At 51.0% G+C, this 22,880-nt stretch overlaps 1 protein-coding gene across 1 annotated transcript in view; it reads left to right on the forward strand.

The window, feature by feature from the left end:
- The window catches only part of LOC140453795 (dynein axonemal heavy chain 6-like), a 108,960-nt gene extending 87,712 nt beyond the window's left edge, over window positions 1–21,248 (forward strand). The window contains exons 6-9 of the mRNA XM_072548699.1: window positions 3,605–3,815; window positions 17,611–17,713; window positions 20,570–20,797; window positions 21,138–21,248. Of these exons, the coding sequence (XP_072404800.1) occupies window positions 3,605–3,815; window positions 17,611–17,713; window positions 20,570–20,797; window positions 21,138–21,248 (653 nt within the window). The remainder of the gene's footprint in view (window positions 1–3,604; window positions 3,816–17,610; window positions 17,714–20,569; window positions 20,798–21,137) is intronic.
- The last annotated feature ends 1,632 nt before the right edge of the window (window positions 21,249–22,880 follow it).

Genomic DNA, 22,880 nt, shown 5'->3' on the forward strand with positions numbered 1-22,880 from the left:
TGCGGCACTCCCTCAGTACTGACCCTCTGACAGTGCGGCACTCCCTCAGTACTGACCCTCTGACAGTGCGGCACTCCCTCAGTACTGACCCTCCGACAGTGCGGCACTCCCTCAGTACTGACCCTCTGACAGTGCGGCACTCCCTCAGTACTGACCGTCTGACAGTGTGGCACTCCCTCAGTACTGACCCTCTGACAGTGCGGCACTCCCTCAGTACTGACCCTCTGAGAGTGCAGCACTCCCTCAGTTCTGACCCTCTGACAATACAGCACTCCCTCAGTACTGACCCTCTGAGAGGTAGACAGGGATGGTGCTGATACAGGGAGAGGGGGATGGTGTGAGCTGATACAGTGAGAGGGGATGGTGTGAGCTGATACAGGGAGAGGGGGATGGTGTGAGCTGATACAGGGAGAGGGGGATGGTGTGAGGTGATACAGGGAGAGGGGGGTGGTGTGAGGTGATACAGGGAGAGGGGGATGGTGTGAGCTGATACAGGGAGAGGGGGATGGTGTGAGGTGATACAGGGAGAGGGGGATGGTGTGAGCTGATACAGGGAGAGGGGGATGGTGTGAGGTGATACAGGGAGAGGGGGATGGTGTGAGGTGATACAGGGAGAGGGGGATGGTGTGAGGTGATACAGGGAGAGGGGGATGGTGTGAGGTGATACAGGGAGAGGGGGATGGTGTGAGCTGATACATTGAGGGGGATGGTGTGATGTGATACAGGGAGAGGGGGGATGGTGTGAGGTGATACAGGGAGGGGGGGATGGTGCTGATAGAGGGAGAGGGGGATGGTGTGATGTGATACAGGGAGGGGGGGATGGTGTGAGGTGATACAGGGAGAGGGGGGATGGTGTGAGGTGATACAGGGAGAGGGGGGATGGTGCTGATAGAGGGAGAGGGGGATGGTGTGATGTGATGCAGGTAGAGGGGGGATGGTGTGAGGTGATACAAGGAGAGGGGGGATGGTGCTGATAGAGGGAGAGGGGGATGGTGTGATGTGATGCAGGTAGAGGGGGGATGGTGTGAGGTGATACAGGGAGAGGGGATGGTGTGAGCTGATACAGGGAGAGGGGGGATGGTGCTGATAGAGGGAGAGGGGGATGGTGTGATGTGATGCAGGTAGAGGGGGGATGGTGTGAGGTGATACAAGGAGAGGGGGGGATGGTGTGATGTGATACAGGGAGAGGGGGATTTGGTGAGGTGATACAGGGAGAGGGGGATGGTGTGAGGTGATACAGGGAGAGGGGGATGGTGTGAGGTGATACAAGGAGAGGGGGGGATGGTGTGAGGTGATACAGGGAGAGGGGGATGGTGTGAGGTGATACAGGGAGAGGGGGATGGTGTGAGGTGATACAGGGAGAGGGGGGGATGGTGTGAGGTGATACAGGGAGAGGGGGATGGTGTGAGGTGATACAGGGAGAGGGGGGATGGTGCTGATAGAGGGAGAGGGGGATGGTGTGATGTGATACAGGGAGAGGGGAATGGTGTGAGGTGATACAGGGAGAGGGGGATGGTGTGAGGTGATACAGGGAGGGGGGGATGGTGTGAGCTAATACAGGGAGAGGGGGATGGTGTGAGGTGATACAGGGAGAGGGGGATGGTGTGAGGTGATACAGGGAGAGGGGGATGGTGTGAGGTGATACAGGGAGAGGGGGGGATGGTGTGATGTGATACAGGGAGAGGGGGATGGTGTGAGGTGATACAGGGAGAGGGGATGGTGTGAGGTGATACAGGGAGAGGGGGGATGGTGCTGATACAGGGAGAGGGGGATGGTGTCATGTGATACAGGGAGGGGGGGATGGTGTGAGCTGATACAGGGAAGGGGGATGGTGTGAGCTGATACAGGGAGGGGGGGATGGTGTGAGCTGATACAGGGAGAGGGGGATGATGGAGGTGATACAGGGAGAGGGGGATGGTGTGAGGTGATACAGGGAGGGGGGGATGGTGTGAGGTGATACAGGGAGAGGGGGATGGTGTGAGGTGATACAGGGAGAGGGGGATGGTGTGAGGTGATACAGGGAGAGGGGGATGGTGTGAGGTGATACAGGGAGAGGGGGATGGTGTGAGGTGATACAGGGAGGGGGGGATGGTGTGAGGTGATACAGGGAGAGGGGGATAGTGTGAGCTGATACAGGGAGAGGGGAGATGGTGTGAGGTGATACAGGGAGGGGGGGATAGTGTGAGATGATACAGGGAGAGGGGGATTGTGTGAGGTGATACAGGGAGAGGGGGATTGTGTGAGGTGATACAGGGAGGGGGGGATGGTGTGAGCTGATCCAGGGAGGGGGGGATGGTGTGAGGTGATACAGGGAGGGGGGGATGGTGTGAGGTGATACAGGGAGAGGGGGATTGTGTGAGGTGATACAGGGAGGGGGGGATGGTGTGAGCTGATCCAGGGAGGGGGGGATGGTGTGAGGTGATACAGGGAGGGGGGGATGGTGTGAGGTGATACAGGGAGAGGGGGATTGTGTGAGCTGATACAGGGAGAGGGGAGATGGTGTGAGGTGATACAGGGAGGGGGGGATAGTGTGAGGTGATACAGGGAGAGGGGGATTGTGTGAGGTGATACAGGGAGGGGGGGATGGTGTGAGCTGATCCAGGGAGGGGGGGATGGTGTGAGGTGATACAGGGAGGGGGGGATGGTGTGAGCTGATCCAGGGAGAGGGGGATGGTGTGAGGTGATACAGGGAGAGGGGGATGGTGTGAGGTGATACAGGGAGGGGGGGATAGTGTGAGATGATACAGGGAGAGGGGGATAGTGTGAGCTGATACAGGGAGAGGGGAGATGGTGCTGATACAGGGAGAGGGGGATGGTGTGAGCTTATACAGGGAGAGGGGGATGGTGTGAGCTGATACAGGGAGAGGGGGATTGTGCTGATACAGGGAGAGGGGGATGGTGTGAGGTGATACAGGGAGGGGGGGATAGTGTGAGATGATACAGGGAGAGGGGGATGGTGTGAGCTGATCCAAGGAGGGGGGGATAGTGTGAGATGATACAGGGAGGGGGGGATAGTGTGAGGTGATACAGGGAGAGGGGGATTGTGTGAGGTGATACAGGGAGGGGGGGATGGTGTGAGCTGATCCAGGGAGGGGGGGATGGTGTGAGGTGATACAGGGAGGGGGGGATGGTGTGAGCTGATCCAGGGAGAGGGGGATAGTGTGAGGTGATCCAGGGAGAGGGGGATGGTGTGAGCTGATCCAGGGAGAGGGGGATGGTGTGAGCTGATCCAGGGAGAGGGGGATGGTGTGAGGTGATACAGGGAGGGGGGGATGGTGTGAGCTGATCCAGGGAGAGGGGGATGGTGTGAGGTGATCCAGGGAGAGGGGGATGGTGTGAGCTGATCCAGGGAGAGGGGGATGGTGTGAGGTGATACAGGGAGGGGGGGATGGTGTGAGCTGATCCAGGGAGAGGGGGATGGTGTGAGGTGATCCAGGGAGAGGGGGATGGTGTGAGCTGATCCAGGGAGAGGGGGATGGTGTGAGGTGATCCAGGGAGAGGGGGATGGTGTGAGCTGATCCAGGGAGAGGGGGATGGTGTGAGCTGATACAGGGAGAGGGGGATGGTGTGATGGTGTGATGTGAAACGCTGTTTGTTTCTGCAGGTACTGACCCTGTCACTCAGTTACTGCGATTTGCCAAGGAGTACCACGGCAACACTGACCACCTGGAGACGATCTCCCTCGGCCGGGGGCAGGGGCCGATCGCTGAAGAGCTGATCCACAAGGCACTGGCCCAGAGAGGACGCTGGGTCTTTCTGCAGAACTGTCATCTCGCGGCCTACTTCATGCCAACCTTACAGGCCATTGTCGAATCGTGAGTCTCTCCAGGAGTACCCGCTCACGACAAGGGTCAGGGTGCTTGGACAGTCCCCCGGATTGAGAATCTATTCACAGTAATTGTGTACACTTTAGTGAGCTTTACCCTCAGGAAGAATACCATCCCTGAGAGGTATACCATCCTGAGAAAGAATACCATCCCTGAGAGAGAATACCATCCCTGAGAGAGAATACCATCCCTGAGACAGTATACCATCCTGAGAAAGAATACCATCCCAGAGAGAGAATACCATCCTGAGAAAGAATACCATCCCTGAGAGAGAATACCATCCCTGAGAGAGAATACCATCCCTGAGACAGTATACCATCCCTGAGGGAGTATACCATCCCTGAGAAAGTATACCATCCCTGAGAGAGAATACCATCCCTGAGACAGTATACCATCCCTGAGACAGTATACCATCCCTGAGAGAGTATACCATCCCTGAGAGAGAATACCATCCCTGAGACAGTATACCATCCCTGAGAGAGAATACCATCCCTGAGACAGTATACCATCCCTGAGAGAGTATACCATCCCTGAGAGAGAATACCATCCCTGAGAGAGTATACCATCCTTGAGAGAGAATACCATCCGTGAGAGAGAACACCATCCCTGAGAGAGAATACCATCCCTGAGAGAGTACACCATCCCAGAGAGAGTATACCATCCCTGAGAGAGAATATCATCCCTGAGAGAGGATACCATCCCTGAGACAGTATACCATCCCTGAGAGAGAATACCATCCCTGAGACAGTATACCATCCCTGAGACAGTATACCATCCCTGAGAGAGAATACCATCCCTGAGAGAGAATACCATCCCTGAGACAGTATACCATCCCTGAGAGAGGATACCATCCCTGAGAGAGAATACCATCCCAGAGAGAGAATACCATCCCTGAGAAAGTATACCATCCCTGAGAGAGAATACCATCCCTGAGAAAGTATACCATCCCTTAGACAGTATACCATCCCTGAGAGAGAATACCATCCCAGAGAGAGAATACCACCCCTGAGACAGAATACCATCCCTGAGACAGAATACCATCCCTGAGACAGTATTCCATCCCTGAGAGAGAATACCATCCCTGAGACAGTATACCATCCCTGAGAGAGTATACCATCCCTGAGAGAGAATACCATCCCTGAGACAGTATACCATCCCTGAGAGAGAATACCATCCCTGAGACAGTATACCATCCCTGAGAGAGAATACCATCCCTGAGACAGTACACCATCCCTGAGACAGTATACCATACCTGAGAGAGAATACCATCCCAGAGAGAGAATACCATCCCTGAGATAGTATACCATCCCTGAGAGAGAATACCATCCCTGAGAGAGAATACCATCCCTGAGAGAGGATACCATCCCTGAGAAAGTATACCATTCCTGAGAGAGAATACCATCCCAGAGAGAGAATACCATCCCAGAGACAGAATACCATCCCTGAGAGAGAATACCATCCCTGAGAGAGGATACCATCCCTGAGACAGTATACCATCCCAGAGAGAGTATACCATCCCAGAGACAGTATACCATCCCTGAGACAGTATACCATCCCTGAGACAGTATACCATCCCTGAGACAGTATACCATCCCTGAGAGAGAATACCATCCCTGTGAGAGAATACGATCCCTGAGAGAGAATACCATCCCTGAGACAGTATACCATCCCTGAGAGAGAATACCATCCCTGAGAGAGAGTACCATCCCTGAGAGAGAATACCATCCCTGAGAGAGAATACCATCTCTGAGAGAGAATACCATCCCTGAGACAGTATACCATCCCTGAGAGAGAATACCATCCCTGAGAGAGAATACCATCCCTGAGACTGTATACCATCCTTGAGAGAGAATGCCATCTCTGAGAGAGAATACCATCCCTGAGACAGGATACCATCCCTGAGAGAGAATACCATCCCTGAGACTGTATACCATCCCTGAGAGAGAATACCATCTCTGATAGAGAATACCATCCCTGATAGAGTATACCATCCCTGAGAGAGAATACCATCCCTGAGAGAGTATACCATCCCTGAGACAGAATACCATCCCTGAGAGAGAATACCATCCCTGAGAGAGAATACCATCCCTGAGAGAGTATACCATCCCTGAGAGAGAATACCATCTCTGAGAGAGAATACCATCCCTGAGAGAGAATACCATCCCTGAGACAGTATACCATCCCTGAGGGAGTATACCATCCCTGAGACAGTATACCATCCCTGAGCCAGTATACCATCCCTGAGACAGTATACCATCCCTGAGGGAGAATACCATCCCTGAGACAGTATACCATTCCTGAGAGAGAATACCATCCCTGAGACAGTATACCATCCCTGAGAGAGAATACCATCCCTGAGAGAGTATACCATCCCTGAGAGAGAATACCATCCCTGAGAGAGTATACCATCCCTGAGAGAGAATACCATCCCTGAGAGAGAATACCATCACTGAGAAAGTATACCATCCCTGAGACAGTATACCATCCCTGAGAGAGTATACCATCCATGAGAGAGAATACCATACGTGAGAGAGAACACCATCCCTGAGAGAGAATACCATCCCTGAGAGAGTACACCATCCCAGAGAGAGTATACCATCCCTGAGAGAGAATATCATCCCTGAGAGAGGATACCATCCCTGAGACAGTATACCATCCCTGAGAGAGAATACCATCCCTGAGAGAGAATACCATCCCTGAGACAGTATACCATCCCTGAGACAGTATACCATCCCTGAGAGAGAATACCAACCCTGAGACAGTATACCATCCCTGAGAGAGGATACCATCCCTGAGAGAGAATACCATCCCAGAGAGAGAATACCATCCCTGAGAAAGTATACCATCCCTGAGAGAGAATACCATCCCTGAGAAAGTATACCATCCCTTAGACAGTATACCATCCCTGAGAGAGAATACCATCCCAGAGAGAGAATACCATCCCAGAGAGAGAATACCATCCCTGAGACAGAATACCATCCCTGAGACAGTATACCATCCCTGAGAGAGAATACCATCCCTGAGACAGTATACCATCCCTGAGAGAGTATACCATCCCTGAGAGAGAATACCATCCCTGAGACAGTATACCATCCCTGAGAGAGAATACCATCCGTGAGAGAGAATACCATCCCTGAGAGAGAATACCATCCCTGAGACAGTACACCATCCCTGAGACAGTATACCATACCTGAGAGAGAATACCATCCCAGAGAGAGAATACCATCCCTGAGATAGTATACCATCCCTGAGAGAGAATACCATCCCTGAGAGAGAATACCATCCCTGAGAGAGGATACCATCCCTGAGAAAGTATACCATTCCTGAGAGAGAATACCATCCCAGAGAGAGAATACCATCCCTGAGACAGAATACCATCCCTGAGAGAGAATACCATCCCTGAGAGAGGATACCATCCCTGAGACAGTATACCATCCCCGAGAGAGAATACCATCCCTGAGAGAGAATACCATCCCTCAGACTGATTACCATCCCTGAGAGAGAATACCATCTCTGAGAGAGAATACGATCCCTGAGAGAGAATACCATCCCTGAGACAGTATACCATCCCTGAGAGAGAGTACCATCCCTGAGAGAGAATACCATCCCTGAGAGAGAATACCATCTCTGAGAGAGAATACCATCCCTGAGACAGTATACCATCCCTGAGAGAGAATACCATCCCTGAGAGAGAAAACCATCCCTGAGACTGTATACCATCCCTGAGAGAGAATGCCATCTCTGAGAGAGAATACCATCCCTGAGACAGGATACCATCCCTGAGAGAGAATACCATCTCTGATAGAGAATACCATCCCTGATAGAGTATACCATCCCTGAGAGAGAATACCATCCCTGAGAGAGTATACCATCCCTGAGACAGAATACCATCCCTGAGACAGAATACCATCCCTGAGAGAGAATACCATCTCTGAGAGAGAATACCATCCCTGAGAGAGAATACCATCCCTGAGACAGTATACCATCCCTGAGAGAGAATACCATCCCTGAGAGAGAATACCATCCCTGAGACAGTATACCATCCCTGAGAGAGAATACCATCCCTGAGACAGAATACCATCCCTGAGACAGAATACCATCCCTGAGACAGAATACCATCCCTGAGACAGTATACCATCCCTGAGAGAGAATACCATCCCTGAGAGAGAATACCATCCCTGAGACAGTATACCATCCCTGAGACAGTATACCATCCCTGAGAGAGAATACCATCCCTGAGAGAGAATACCATCCCTGAGACAGTATACCATCCCTGAGAGAGAATACCATCCCTGAGAGAGAATACCATCCCTGAGAGTGGATACCATCCCTGAGAGAGAATACCATCCCTGAGAGAGTATACCATCCCTGAGCCAGTATACCATCCCTGAGACAGTATACCATCCCTGAGAGAGTATACCATCCCTGAGACAGAATACCATCCCTGAGAGTGAATACCATCCCTGAGACAGTATACCATCCCTGAGAGAGAATACCATCCCTGAGAGAGAATACCATCCCTGAGACAGTATACCATCCCTGAGAGAGAATACCATCCCTGAGAGAGAATACCATCCATGAGAGAGAATACCATCCATGAGAGAGAATACCATCCCTGAGAGAGAATACCATCCCTGAGAGTGAATACCATCCCTGAGAGAGAATACCATCCCTGAGAGAGAATACCATCCCTGAGAGAGTATACCATCCCTGAGAGAGTACACCATCCCAGAGAGAGTATACCATCCCTGAGAGAGAATGCCATCCCTGAGAGAGAATGCCATCCCTGAGACAGTATACCATCCCTGAGACAGTATACCATCCCTGAGAGAGAATACCATCCCTGAGACAGAATACCATCCCTGAGACAGTATACCATCCCTGAGAGAGAGTACCATCCCTGAGACAGTATACCATCCCTGAGAGAGAATACCATCACTGAGAGAGAATACCATCTCTGAGAGAGAATACCATCCCTGAGACAGTATACCATCCCTGAGAGAGAATACCATCCCTGAGACAGTATACCATCCCTGAGAGAGAGTACCATCTCAGAGAGAGAATACCATCCCTGAGACAGTATACCATCCCTGAGGGAGAATACCATCCCTGAGACAGTATACCATCCCTGAGAGAGAATACCATCCCTGAGAGTGAATACCATCCCTGAGAGAGAATACCATCCCTGAGCCAGTATACCATCCCTTAGACAGTATACCATCTCTGAGAGAGAATACCATCCCTGAGAGAGAATACCATCCCTGAGAGAGAATACCATCCCTGAGACAGTATACCATCCCTGAGAGAGAATACCATCCCTGAGACAGTATACCATCCCTGAGAGAGAATACCATCCCTTAGACAGTATACCATCTCTGAGAGAGAATACCATCCCTGAGAGAGAATACCATCCTTTATGAGCCAGAGGATTGAAAACCTACAATATATAGCCAAATGAGCATTACGAGGGGATGATAAATTTGAGGGTGTGCTTACAAGTAATATCAAAAAAGCCAAAGCTTTTTTAAATATATCAAAAGGAAGTTTGAAGCCAAACTGGCATTCAGCCCCTTAGTGAGTGAGCCTGGTGAACTAATAAGGGGCAGCACAGTGACTCAGTGGTTAACACAGCGCCTGGGACCTGGGTTCGATCCCTCCCTCGGGTGACAGTCTGTGTGGAGTTTGCACATTCTCCCCGTGTCTGTGTGGGTTTCCTCCGGGTGCTCCGGTTTCCTCCCAGAGTCCAAAGATGTGCAGGTTGGTTGGATTGGCCATGCTAAATTACCCATAGTGCTCAGGGATATGGAGGCTCGGTGTATTAGCCATGGGAAATGCAGGGTTACAGGGATGGGTGTGGCTTTGGATGGGATGCTCTTAGGAGGGTCAGTGTGAGTTCGATGGACTGAATGGCCTGCTTCCTCACTGTCGGGATTTGATGAACAGAATTTATCAGAAGAATTGAATTAACTTTGCATCAGTCTTCATAGTAATAGATACAATTGCATTCCACAATTCCTAAACATTGAAGGGCTGACAGGACAGGAGATAAATACAAAAACTATCACTGCAGAAGTAGTGTGTGCATCTGGAGGTTTGACAAGGAGAGATTGTGGAGACTCTGGTCATTGATCTTTCAGGAATCCTTAGCCTCTGAAAATGACTCAATTTGTCAATGTACCACTTTATTTTTACAAAGGGAAGGGAACAAAAACAAGTTAGTTATCTTAATATCTGTTCTTAGTAAACTATTAGCAAGAATATAACAGCAGAGCATTTAGAAATATAAGTCCATAAGACCATTCGACATAGGAGCAGAATTTAGGCCATTCAGCCCATCGGACCAGCTCCGCGATTCAATCAGGGCTGATAAACTTCTCAACCCCATTCTCCCACTTTCTCCCACAACCTTTGATCCTCTTCATACTCAAGAACCTCTCTATCTCCTTCGGTGGCAGGGAATTCCACACATTCCCCACTCTCTGGGTAAAGTTTCTCCTTATCTCCATCCTTTACGGCTGTGCCCTCAGGTCTTCGTCTCTCCTCCCAATGGAGACATCTTCCCAACACCTGCAGCCACGCAGGGTCTACATGTTGGAATGCAGGGGGAACCCAGCCTGACACTTCCACTCAGATTCTTGGAGGAGGTAGCAAGCAGGATAGAGAAAGTGGAAGCAATGTTTGTGATATACTAGGATTTTCAGAAAGCATTTAGAATCATAGAGTCACAGAGATGTACAGCATGGAAACAGACCCTTCAGTCCAACCCATCCATGCCGACCAGATATCCCAACCCAATCTAGTCCCACCTGCCAGCACCCGGCCCATATCCCTCCAAACCCTTCCTATTCATATACCCATCCAAATGCCTCTTAAATGTTGCAGTTGTACCAGCCTTCACCACATCCTCTGGTAGTTCATTCCACACACAAACCACCCTCTGAAAAAGTGGCCCCTTAGGTCTCTTTTATATCTTTCCTCTCTCACCCTAAACCTATGTCCCTCTAGTTCTAGACTCCCCGACCCCAGGGAAAAGACCTTGTCTATTTATCCTATCCATGCCCCTCATGATTTTATAAACCTCTATAAGGTCACCCCTCAGCCTCTGACGCTCCAGAGAAAACAGCCCCAGCCTGTTCAGCCTCTCCCTGTAGCTCAAATCCTCCAACCCTGGCAACATCCTTGTAAATCTTTTCTGAACCCTTTCAAGTTTCACAACATCTTTCCAATAGGAAGGAGACCAGAATTGCACGCAATATTCCAACAGTGGCCTAACCAATGTCCTGTACAGCCGCAACATGACCTCCCAACTCCTGTACTCAGTACTCTGACCAATGAAGGAAAGCATACCAAACGCCTTCTTCATTATCCTATCTACCTGTGACTCCACTTTCAAGGAGCTATGAACCTGCACTCCAAGGTCTCTTTGTTCAGCAACACTCCCTAGGACCTTACCATTAAGTGTATAAGTCCTGCTAAGATTTGCTTTCCCAAAATGCAGCACCTCGCATTTATTTAAATTAAACTCCATCTGCCACTTCTCAGCCCATTGGCCCATCTGATCAAGATCCTGTTGTAATCTGAGGTAACCCTTTTCGCTGTCCACTACACCTCCACTTTTGGTGTCATCTGCAAACCTACCAACTGTACCTCTTATGCTCGCATCCAAATCATTTATATAAATGATGAAATGTAGAGGGCCCAGCACCGATCCTTGTGGCACTCCACTGGTCACAGGCCTCCAGTCTGAAAAACAACCCTCCACCACCACCCTCTGTCTTCTACCTTTGAACCAGTTCTGTATCTAAATGGCTAGTTCTCCCTTTATTCCATAAGATCTAACCTTGTTAACCAGTCTCCCATGGGGAACCTTGTTGAATGCCTTACTGAAGTCCTGATGAAGGGCTTTTGCCCGAAACATCGATTTTCCTGCTCCTCGGATGCTGCCTGACCTGCTGTGCTTTTCCAGCACCACTCTAATCTTGACTCTATGTAGATCACATCTACCACTCTGCCCTCATCAATTCTCTTTGTTACTTTTTTCAAAAACTCGATCAAGTTCATGAGCTGAGGTGTCACACATTCAGGCTACTTAATTAGAGAAAAGGCCATGGTGTTGGGGGGCATTACGTTGGCATGGGCAGAGGATTGGCTAGCTCATAGTTGACAGAGTTGGGGTGAGGAGGTGGCTGGCATTTTCAAGATGGCGGCCTGTAGCTCGTGGCGTGCCACAGGGATCAGTGCTGGGCTGGCAATTGTTTACGGTAAATACAAGGACCTGGAGAGTGAATGTCCTATTGCTGAGTAATGGGTGGGAAGGTGAGTGGTGAGGGTGAGTGAAAGGTTCTGCAGAGGGGTACAGACAGGTTAAGTGAGCGGGCAAAATACTTCGCTGACGAGGTTATGCACTTTGGAAGGAAGAATACGAGAGCTGAATATTGTCGGATCGCTACAGTGGGGACAGGGGTCATTCAGCCCATCACTGAGCCTCCGAAAAGCATCCCACCCAGACACACCCCTATCCCCATAACTACCACAGTTAACCTGCCGATCCGTGGACTGTGGGAGGAAACCAGAGTACCCAGCAGAAACTAGGAGACCGTCCCCACTCGACACAGACACTTGCCTGAGGCTGGAATTGACCCCGAGGCTGTGGTGCTGGGAGGCAACAGTGCTAACAGCTGAGCCACCAGTATTCACATGGGAAAGACATTGGAGACAACTACAGAACAGAGGGATTAAGGAGCCCTTGTACAAGGTTCTTAAAAACCTCACATCCAAGTTCACTGGAAAGCCAAAGGGACGCTGACCTTGAGTATAACGTTGTGGCGGTTTCTGTTCAACCTGTCGAAGGTACCAGTCAGAGGCCCAGCTGGGATCCACTGCCAACAGTATCTGAGGGAAGACAGACTGGTGTGGGAGGCAGTCCCCAGCAGGTCCATTCAGCTGATCCTGGGTATAGAGAGACACTCTCATAAGGAACGGTGAAGTCAATTGGGCCTGTACCCATTGGAATATAGAGGTGACCTGCAAAACATAAACATTGAAACTTCAATGATTGTTCGGGGACTTGAGAGAGTGCATGGAGAGGGTCTTTTCCTCTTTGTGGGAGAGTCTCGGACCAGAGGACCTACTCTCCAAATTATGTTAAAAATCCCACAACACCAGGTTATCATCCAACAGGTTTATTTGGAAACACTAGCTTTCAGAGCGCTGCTCCTTCACCAGACAACTACCTGTTGAAGGAGTGGCCCTCTGAAAGCTAGTGTTTCCAAATAAACCAGCTGGACTCTAACCTGGTGTTGTGGGATTTAAACCTTGTCCAAACCGTCCAACACCAGCTCCTCCAGCTCAGAATGATGGTTGGGGATGGTGATATTTGTGGAGTCTTCTCTTCCAGTGAATTGTTTAATTGTCCACCATTATTCCCGACTGGAGTTGGCAGGACTGCAGAGCTGAGATCTGATTCTGAATGGTTCAGTCTGAGATCTGATTCTGAATGGTTTAGATTGAGATCTGATTCTGATTGGTTTAGACTGAGATCTGATTCTGATTGGTTTAGATTGAGATCTGATTCTGAATGGTTTAGATTGAGATCTGATTCTGATTGGTTTAGATTGAGATCTGATTCTGAATGGTTTAGATTGAGATCTGATTCTGATTGGTTTAGATTGAGATCTGATTCTGAATGGTTTAGATTGAGATCTGATTCTGAATGGTTCAGTCTGAGATCTGATTCTGAATGGTTTAGATTGAGATCTGATTCTGATTGGTTTAGATTGAGATCTGATTCTGATTGGTTTAGACTGAGATCTGATTCTGATTGGTTTAGATTGAGATCTGATTCTGATTGGTTTAGATTGAGATCTGATTCTGAATGGTTTAGATTGAGATCTGATTCTGAATGGTTCAGTCTGAGATCTGATTCTGAATGGTTTAGATTGAGATCTGATTCTGAATGGTTTAGATTGAGATCTGATTCTGATTGGTTTAGACTGAGATCTGATTCTGATTGGTTTAGATTGAGATCTGATTCTGATTGGTTTAGACTGAGATCTGATTCTGAATGGTTTAGACTGAGATCTGATTCTGATTGGTTTAGATTGAGATCTGATTCTGAATGGTTTAGATTGAGATCTGATTCTGATTGGTTTAGATTGAGATCTGATTCTGATTGGTTTAGACTGAGATCTGATTCTGAATGGTTTAGACTGAGATCTGATTCTGATTGGTTTAGACTGAGATCTGATTCTGATTGGTTTAGATTGAGATCTGATTCTGATTGGTTTAGACTGAGATCTGATTCTGATTGGTTTAGACTGAGATCTGATTCTGAATGGTTTAGACTGAGATGAGAAGGAATTTCTTCTTTCAGAATGGAGTGACTCTGTGGAATTCACAGAGGGCTTTCGGCGTTAGGGTCATTGCCATCTATTCTGACAAAGTCCCACCTTCACATTGAGAATCCCCTCCATCGTGTTGTGTGGCACTATCACTGTGCTAAATGAGTCAGACTTCAAACAGATCGAACAACCCAAGACTGGGCATCCATGAGGCACTGTGGGCCACCAACAGCAGCAGAACTCTACTCCCAGCACAATCTGGAACCTCATGGCCCAGCCATGTGCCCCACTCAACCATTACCATCCAACCAGGGGATCAACCCCTGGGTCAATGGAGAGTGCAGGAGGGCATGCCAGGAGCAGCACCAGGCAGACCTGAAAATGTGGTGCCAACCTGGTGAGGCTACCAAACAGGATGACATGCATGTCAAACATTATCAACAGCAAATGATTGACAGAGCTAAGGGATCCCACAACCAACAGATCAGATCATAGCTCTGCAGTCCTGCTGCATCCAGTTGGGAATGATGGTGGATAATTAAACAGCTCACTGAAGGAGGGTCCAGAGATATCCCCCTCCTCAATGATGGACGAGCTCAGCACATCAGCGCAAACGATAAGGCTGTTAGCATAGAAGTGCCGAGTGAGTCAACCATCTCAGCCCCCTCCAGTGGTCCCCAGGGTCACAGATACCAGGCTCCAGCCAATTCGATTCACTCCACGTGATATGAAGAAACGGTTGGAGACACTGGACACTGTAAAGGCAATGGGCCCTGACAACATCCCAGCAATAGGACTGAAGACGTGTGCTCCAGAACTCGCCTCTCCCTGAGCCAAGCTGTTCCATACAGTCACAACACTGGCATCTACCCGACAATGTGGAACGTTGCCCAGGTATGTCCTGTACATAAAAAGCAGGACAGATCCAACCCGGCCAATTACTGCCCCATCAGTCTCCCCTCGATCCTCAGTAACGTGTTGGAAGGGGTCAGTAACAGTGACACCCAGTTTGGGTTCCCCCAGGGTCACCCAGCTCCTGACCTCATTCCAGCCTTGGGTCAAACATGGACAAAAGAGCTGGATTCCTGAGGGGAGGGGAGAGGGACAACTCTTGACATCAAGGCTGCATTCGACCGAGTGTGGAATCAAGGGCAAAACTGGAATCAATGGGCATCAGGGAGCAATCTCTCTGCTGGTTAGAGTCACACCTGGCACATAGGGAGCTGGGTGGGGTTGTTGGAGGGTCAGTCATCTCAGCTCCAGGACAGCTCTGCAGGAGTCCCTCAGGGGAGGGTCCCAGGCCCAACCATCTTCAGCTGCTTCATCAATCACCTTCCCCTCCATCGTAAGGTCCAAAATGGGGATGTTCACCAATGCTTAAACAATGTTCAGCACCATTCACAACTCCTCAGATACTGAAGCAGACCATGTTCAAATACAACAAGATCTGGACAATATCCAGGCTTGGGCTGATAAGTGGGAAGGAGCATTCGCACCACACACAGACCAGGCAGTGACCATCGCCAATAGGAGACAATCTAACCACTGCCCCTTGACACTCAGTGGTGTGACCTTCACTGAATCCCCCACTATCAACATCCTGGGGGTTACCATTGACCAGAAACTCAACTGGACTCACCCCATAAACACAGCGGCTCCAAGAGCAGGTCAGAGGCTGGGAATACTGCGGTGAGTAACTCCCCTCCTGACTCCCCAAAGCCTGTCCACCATCTACAAGGTACAAGTCAGGAGGGTGAGGGAATACTCCCCACTTGCCCTGGATGGGGGCAGCTCCAACAACACTCAAGAAGCTCAACACCATCCAGGACAAAGCAGTCGCTTGATTGGCACCACATCCACAAACACCCCCTCCCTCCCTCCCCCCCCCCACCGACCCTCAGTAACAGCAGTGTGTACCATCCCCTCCCTCCCCCCCTCCACCGACCCTCAGTAACAGCAGTGTGTACCATCCCCTCCCTCCCCCCCTCCACCGACCCTCAGTAACAGCAGTGTTTACCATCCCCTCCCTCCCTCCACCGACGCTCAGTAACAGCAGTGTGTTCCATCCCCTCCCCTCCCCTACCGACCCTCAGTAACAGCAGTGTGTACCATCCCCTCCCTCCCCCCCACCGACCCTCAGTAACAGCAGTGTGTACCATCCCCTCCCTCCCCCCCCACCGACACTCAATAACAGCAGTGTGTACCATCCCCTCCCTCCCTCCCCCACCGACGCTCAGTAACACCAGTGTGTTCCATCCCCCCCCCCCACCGACCCTCAGTAACAGCAGTGTGTACATTCCCCTCCCCCCCACCGACGCTCAGTAACAGCAGTGTGTACATTCCCCTCCCCCCCACCGACGCTCAGTAACAGCAGTGTGTACCATCCCCTCCCTCCCCCCCCACCAACACTCAGTAACAGCAGTGTGTACATTCCCCTCCCCCCCACCGACGCTCAGTAACAGCAGTGTGTACCATCCCCTCCCTCCCCCCCACCGACCCTCAGTAACAGCAGTGTGTACCATCCCCTCCCCCCCACCGACGCTCAGTAACAGCAGTGTGTACCATCCCCTCCCTCCCTCCCCCACCGACCCTCAGTAACAGCAGTGTGTACCATCCCCTCCCTCCCCCCCACCGACCCTCAGTAACAGCAGTGTGTACCATCCCCTCCCTCCCCCCCCCCACCGACCCTCAGTAACAGCAGTGTGTACCATCCCCTCCCTCCCTCCCCACCGACCCTCAGTAACAGCAGTGTGTACCATCTACAAGATACACTGCAGGAACTCCCCAAAGATCCTCAGGCAGCACCTTCCAAACCCACAGCCCCTTCCATCTAGAAGGACAAGGGGCAGCAGATACACGGGAACCCCACCCCCTGCAAGTTCCCCTCCAAGCCCTTCCCCATCCCGACTGGGAAATATCTCCTCATTCCTTCAGTGTCACTGGGTCCGAATCCTGGAATTCCCTCCCTCAGGGACATTGTGGGTCTACCCACAGCACACGGACTGCAGTGGGTCAGGAAGGCAGCTCCCCCCCACCCTCTCAAGGGGGCAACTAGGGACGGGGTAATAAATACTGGACCCAGCCAACAGTGTCTATGTCCCATGAGTAAGTTATGTAAATATTTAAGCAAGGTGAGACAGATTTGTAATTGGAAGGCAGTTGAGGATTCTTGGGGAAACGGTCGGAAAGCCATTTATCTTTTTCCACTTGCCTCTTTGGAAAGTTTACTTTGTGCATTTTATTCCAGTTCAAGGGACTCTGTCTCCATTTGCACCAAATGTCCACTTTTTGAACAAAGTTTCCAACGGGATAGTCAGTTTGCTCCCATGGTCTTTGTCTCCTTCTGCTAAGTTCTTGTACTGACGATGCTCCTTCCTGACCTGTCTCACTCCCGTGTAGAGTGATCCAGATCCTAACCACCTGCTTTGGCTCGTTCTTTCTAGGTTCCGAAAACCAGGAGTGCACATTGATCCGAACTTCAGGCTTTTACTTAGCTCCAAATCGGACCACACATTCCCCATCTCGATTCTCCATGAAGGAGTGAAGGTACGATAACAGGCAACTATCATCACCATCACCACCATCACCACCACCACCAATATCATCACCATCACCATCACCACCATCACCATCACCATCACCATCACCATCACCATCACCATCACCACCAATATCATCACCACCACCACCACCAATATCATCACCACCACCACCACCAATATCATCACCATCACCATCACCACCAATATCATCACCATCACCACCATCACCATCACCACCAATATCATCACCACCACCACCACCAATATCATCACCATCACCATCACCACCAATATCATCACCATCACCACCATCACCATCACCATCACCATCACCACCAATATCATCACCACCACCACCACCAATATCATCACCATCACCACCAATATCATCACCATCACCACCATCACCATCACCATCACCACCACCACCAATATCATCACCACCACCACCACCAATATCATCACCATCACCATCACCATCACCACCACCACCATCACCATCACCACCACCACCAATATCATCACCATCACCATCACCACCACCACCATCACCATCACCACCACCACCAATATCATCACCACCACCACCACCAATATCATCACCATCACCATCACCATCACCACCACCACCAATACCATCACCATCACCATCACCACCATCACCATCACCATCACCATAACCATCACCATCACCACCACCACCAATATCATCACCATCACCACCATCACCATCACCATCACCATCACCACCATCACCATCACCACCACCACCAATAACATCACCACCACCAATATCATCACCATCACCATCACCACCAATATCATCACTATCACCATCACCACCATCACCATCGCCATCACCACCACCAATATCATCACCATCACCACCACCACCACCAATATCATCACCATCACGACCATCACCATCACCACCACCACCACCAATATCATCACCATCACCACCATCACCATCACCATCACCACCACCAATATCATCACCATCACCATCACCACCACCAATATCATCACCACCACCATCACCATCAATATCATCACCATCACCACCATCACCACCAATATCATCACCATCACCATCACCACCACCACCAATATCATCACCAACACCACCACCACCACCACCAATATCATCACCATCACCATCACCATCACCACCATCGCCATCACCATCAATATCATCACCATCACCACCATCACCACCAATATCATCACCATCATCATCACCACCACCACCACCAATATCATCACCAACACCACCACCACCAATATCATCACCATCACCATCACCATCACCACCACCACCATCGCCATCACCATCAATATCATCACCATCATCACCACCACCACCAATATCATCACCATCACCATCACCACCAATATCATCACCACCACCACCACCAATATCATCACCATCACCATCACCAATATCATCACCATCACCATCACCACCAATATCATCACCACCACCACCACCAATATCATCACCATCACCATCACCATCAATATCATCACCATCATTACCACCACCACCAATATCATCACCATCACCATCACCACCAATATCATCACCATCACCATCACCACCATCACCACCAATATCATCACCATCACCATCACCACCACCACCAATATCCTCACCATCACCATCACCATCAATATCATCACCATCACCACCACCACCAATATCATCACCATCACCATCACCACCAATATCATCACCATCACCATCACCACCAATATCATCACCACCACCACCAATATCATCACCATCACCATCACCACCATCACCATCACCACCAATATCATCACCATCACTACCACCACCACCATCACCACCATCATCACCACCATCACCACCATCACCACTATTACCACCTTACCAAAATCATCACCACCACAATGATCATCACCACCACTGTCAACATCACCACCCCTGTCACTGCCACTATCACCACCACCACCACCACCACTGGCAACATCACCACCCCCGTCACTGCCACTATCACCATCACCCCCGTCACTGACAAGACAACGGGCTGAATGGTCACATGACTCACCCGTTTTATTATTATTCACAAGATGAGGGCGTCACTGGCTGGGTCAGCATTTATTCCCCATTCCTAGTCACCCACAGGGCTGTTAGGAGCCAACCATGTGGCTGTGGGTCTGGAGTCACATGTAGACCAGACCAGGTAAGATTGACAGATTCCTTCCTTAAATGTCATTCATGAACCAGATGGGATTTTCTGACAATTGACTCAACATTCGACCTGAGTTGCAGATTTTTTTGTTAAATTTGGAAATGAATTGAAATGCCCCCCACCTGGCCCACCTCCCCGGGCTGGTACCAGGGTCTCTGGATGAATAGCCAGCGTCTCCCCTGACATCCAGGTCTTGTTCTGGGTACCTGGGGGTGAATCCTACCACAGCAGATGGTACAATTAGAAATCAGCTTTTAAAAATCACAAATTAAGAGCCGAATGCTGACCGTGATCTTTGTCAGTCATTTGGAAAACACCCATTTGGTTCCCTAATGACCTTCAGGGTGGGAAATTGCCATCCTTACCTGGTCTGGCCTCCACGTGACTCCAGACCCACAGCAATGGGGTTGACTCTGAACTGCCCTCTGAGCAATAAGGAACAAGGACTAAACGCTGCCAGCCAGTGACACCCATCTCCTGGGGATGACTCTCAGGAAAAAAAAAACTGAGCTCTTATTGTGGACATGATGAAAAGCTTTCTGAAGATCCCAATGGTGACCCATTGACCTGGAGCTGGAGGAGATGGGAATCCTATCTGGGAAGGAGTCCGGTCTAACATGAGGGTCTTGCCTCTTTCGAAGGTTGCTGTGGAGCCTCCCCAGGGTCTGAAGAACAAGCTGCTGACCAGCTTTGGGAGCAGTGGGGTGGGGGAAGTGACGGAGAGAACCTACATGAAGGAGAATGTGAGCGTGAGCTGGAGGAGGCTACTCTTCAGTCTGTGTCTCTTCAACGCCATCATCCAGGAGAGGAACAAGTACGGAGCGTTGGGTTGGAATATCCCGTACGAGTTCAGCTCTTCCGACCTGGAGGTAAGTGCTTCCCCTTCCAGGATGGGTTGCTGTGTATAAAGTGGAGGCAGTGGGGTGATCGGAGCTGACAGGGGTCCTGATGGGTCTCATTCCTGGGGATATGTGGAATTGCTGCAGGATTCCAGGCAAGCTTCTGGAACATATCAGTGAGGGAGGGGGCAGGCCTGCCTTACCAGTGTAACCTATCAGGGTGAGTCCCCTGTGACCCCGGGATTCAATTGGTCAGGGCCCATCCTTCTGCCTGGGGACAGCATCAGAACTTGTTTCTGACAATGAACATTCGTTTCTGACCCACCCTGATTTGGAGATGTTGTTACGAACGGATGTATGTTCCCCACAGCCGCAGTCAGATTCTGAGCATCCCCTCGTGAGCAGTTCCAACTGTCCTTCCAAACTCAGCGCCAACTCTGACATTCTTCAAACTCTCCTCAATCCCTCCCACTCCAACTGACTCACAACCAACTTTCTCATCCACCTAACGGTCACCCCTTTCGGTTCCATGGTATTACCATCGCTGAGTTCACCAGGATGAGCATACCAGGAAGTGACCATTGCCCAGACACCAGAACTGGACACCTCATAAATACAGTGGCTACAAGAGCATTCAGACACCAGGAATTCTGCAGCAAGTAACTCACTTCCTGAGTCCCGAAGGCCTGTCCAAGAGTCTGATGGAATATTTCCCACTTGCCTGGATGAGGGTAACTCCAACACCAGTTAAGAATTTTGGGACTATCCAGGACAAAGTACCACATCTACAAACACCCTCTCCCTCTCCAACCGATCCTCAGTCACAGCAGTGTGTACCATCCCCTCCCTCCTCCCCACCGACCCTCAGTAACAGCAGTGTGTACCATCCCCTCTCCCCCCCCACCGACCCTCAGTAACAGCAGTGTGTACCATCCCCTCCCTCCCCCCCCACCGACGCTCAGTAACAGCAGTGTGTACCATCCCCTCCCTCTCCAACCGACCCTCAGTAACAGCAGTGTGTACCATCCCCTCCCTCCCCCCACCGACGCTCAGTAACAGCAGTGTGTACCATCCCCTCCCCCCCACCGACCCTCAGTAACAGCAGTGTGTACCATCCCCTCCCTCCCCCCCCCACCGACCCTCAGTAACAGCAGTGTGTACCATCCCCCCCCCCACCGACCCTCAGTAACAGCAGTGTGTACCATCCCCTCCCTCCCACCGACCCTCAGTAACAGCAGTGTGTACCATCCCCCCCCCCCCCACCGACCCTCAGTAACAGCAGTGTGTACCATCCCCTTTCTCCCCCCCCACCGACCCTCAGTAACAGCAGTGTGTACCATCCCCTCCCCCCCCACCGACCCTCAGTAACAGCAGTGTGTACCATCCCCTCCCCCCCCACCGACCCTCAGTAACAGCAGTGTGTACCATCCCCTCCCCCCCCCCCACCGACCCTCAGTAACAGCAGTGTGTACCATCCCCTCCCTCCCCCCCACCGACCCTCAGTAACAGCAGTGTGTACCATCCCCTCCCCCCCTCCCACCGACGCTCAGTAACAGCAGTGTGTACCATCCCCTCCCTCCCCCCCCCCACCGACCCTCAGTAACAGCAGTGTGTACCATCCCCTCCCTCCCCCCCCCACCGACCCTCAGTAACAGCAGTGTGTACCATCCCCTCCCTCCCCCACCGACCCTCAGTAACAGCAGTGTGTACCATCCCCTCCCTCCCCCACCGACCCTCAGTAACAGCAGTGTGTACCATCCCCTCCCCTCCCACTGACCCTCAGTAACAGCAGTGTGTACCATCCCCTCCCCCTCCACCGACCCTCAGTAACAGCAGTGTGTACCATCCCCTCCCCCCCACCGACCCTCAGTAACACCAGTGTGTACCATCCCCTCCCCCCCACCGACCCTCAGTAACAGCAGTGTGTACCATCCCCTCCCTCCCCCCCCCCACCGACCCTCAGTAACGGCAGTGTGTACCATCCCCTCCCTCCCTCCCACCGACCCTCAGTAACAGCAGTGTGTACCATCCCCTCCCCCCCTCCCACCGACCCTCAGTAACAGCAGTGTGTACCATCCCCTCCCCCCCTCCCACCGACCCTCAGTAACAGCAG

Source organism: Chiloscyllium punctatum, chromosome 3 (genome assembly GCF_047496795.1).
Source record: "Chiloscyllium punctatum isolate Juve2018m chromosome 3, sChiPun1.3, whole genome shotgun sequence".
In the NCBI taxonomy this organism is placed as follows: Eukaryota; Metazoa; Chordata; class Chondrichthyes; order Orectolobiformes; family Hemiscylliidae; genus Chiloscyllium; species Chiloscyllium punctatum.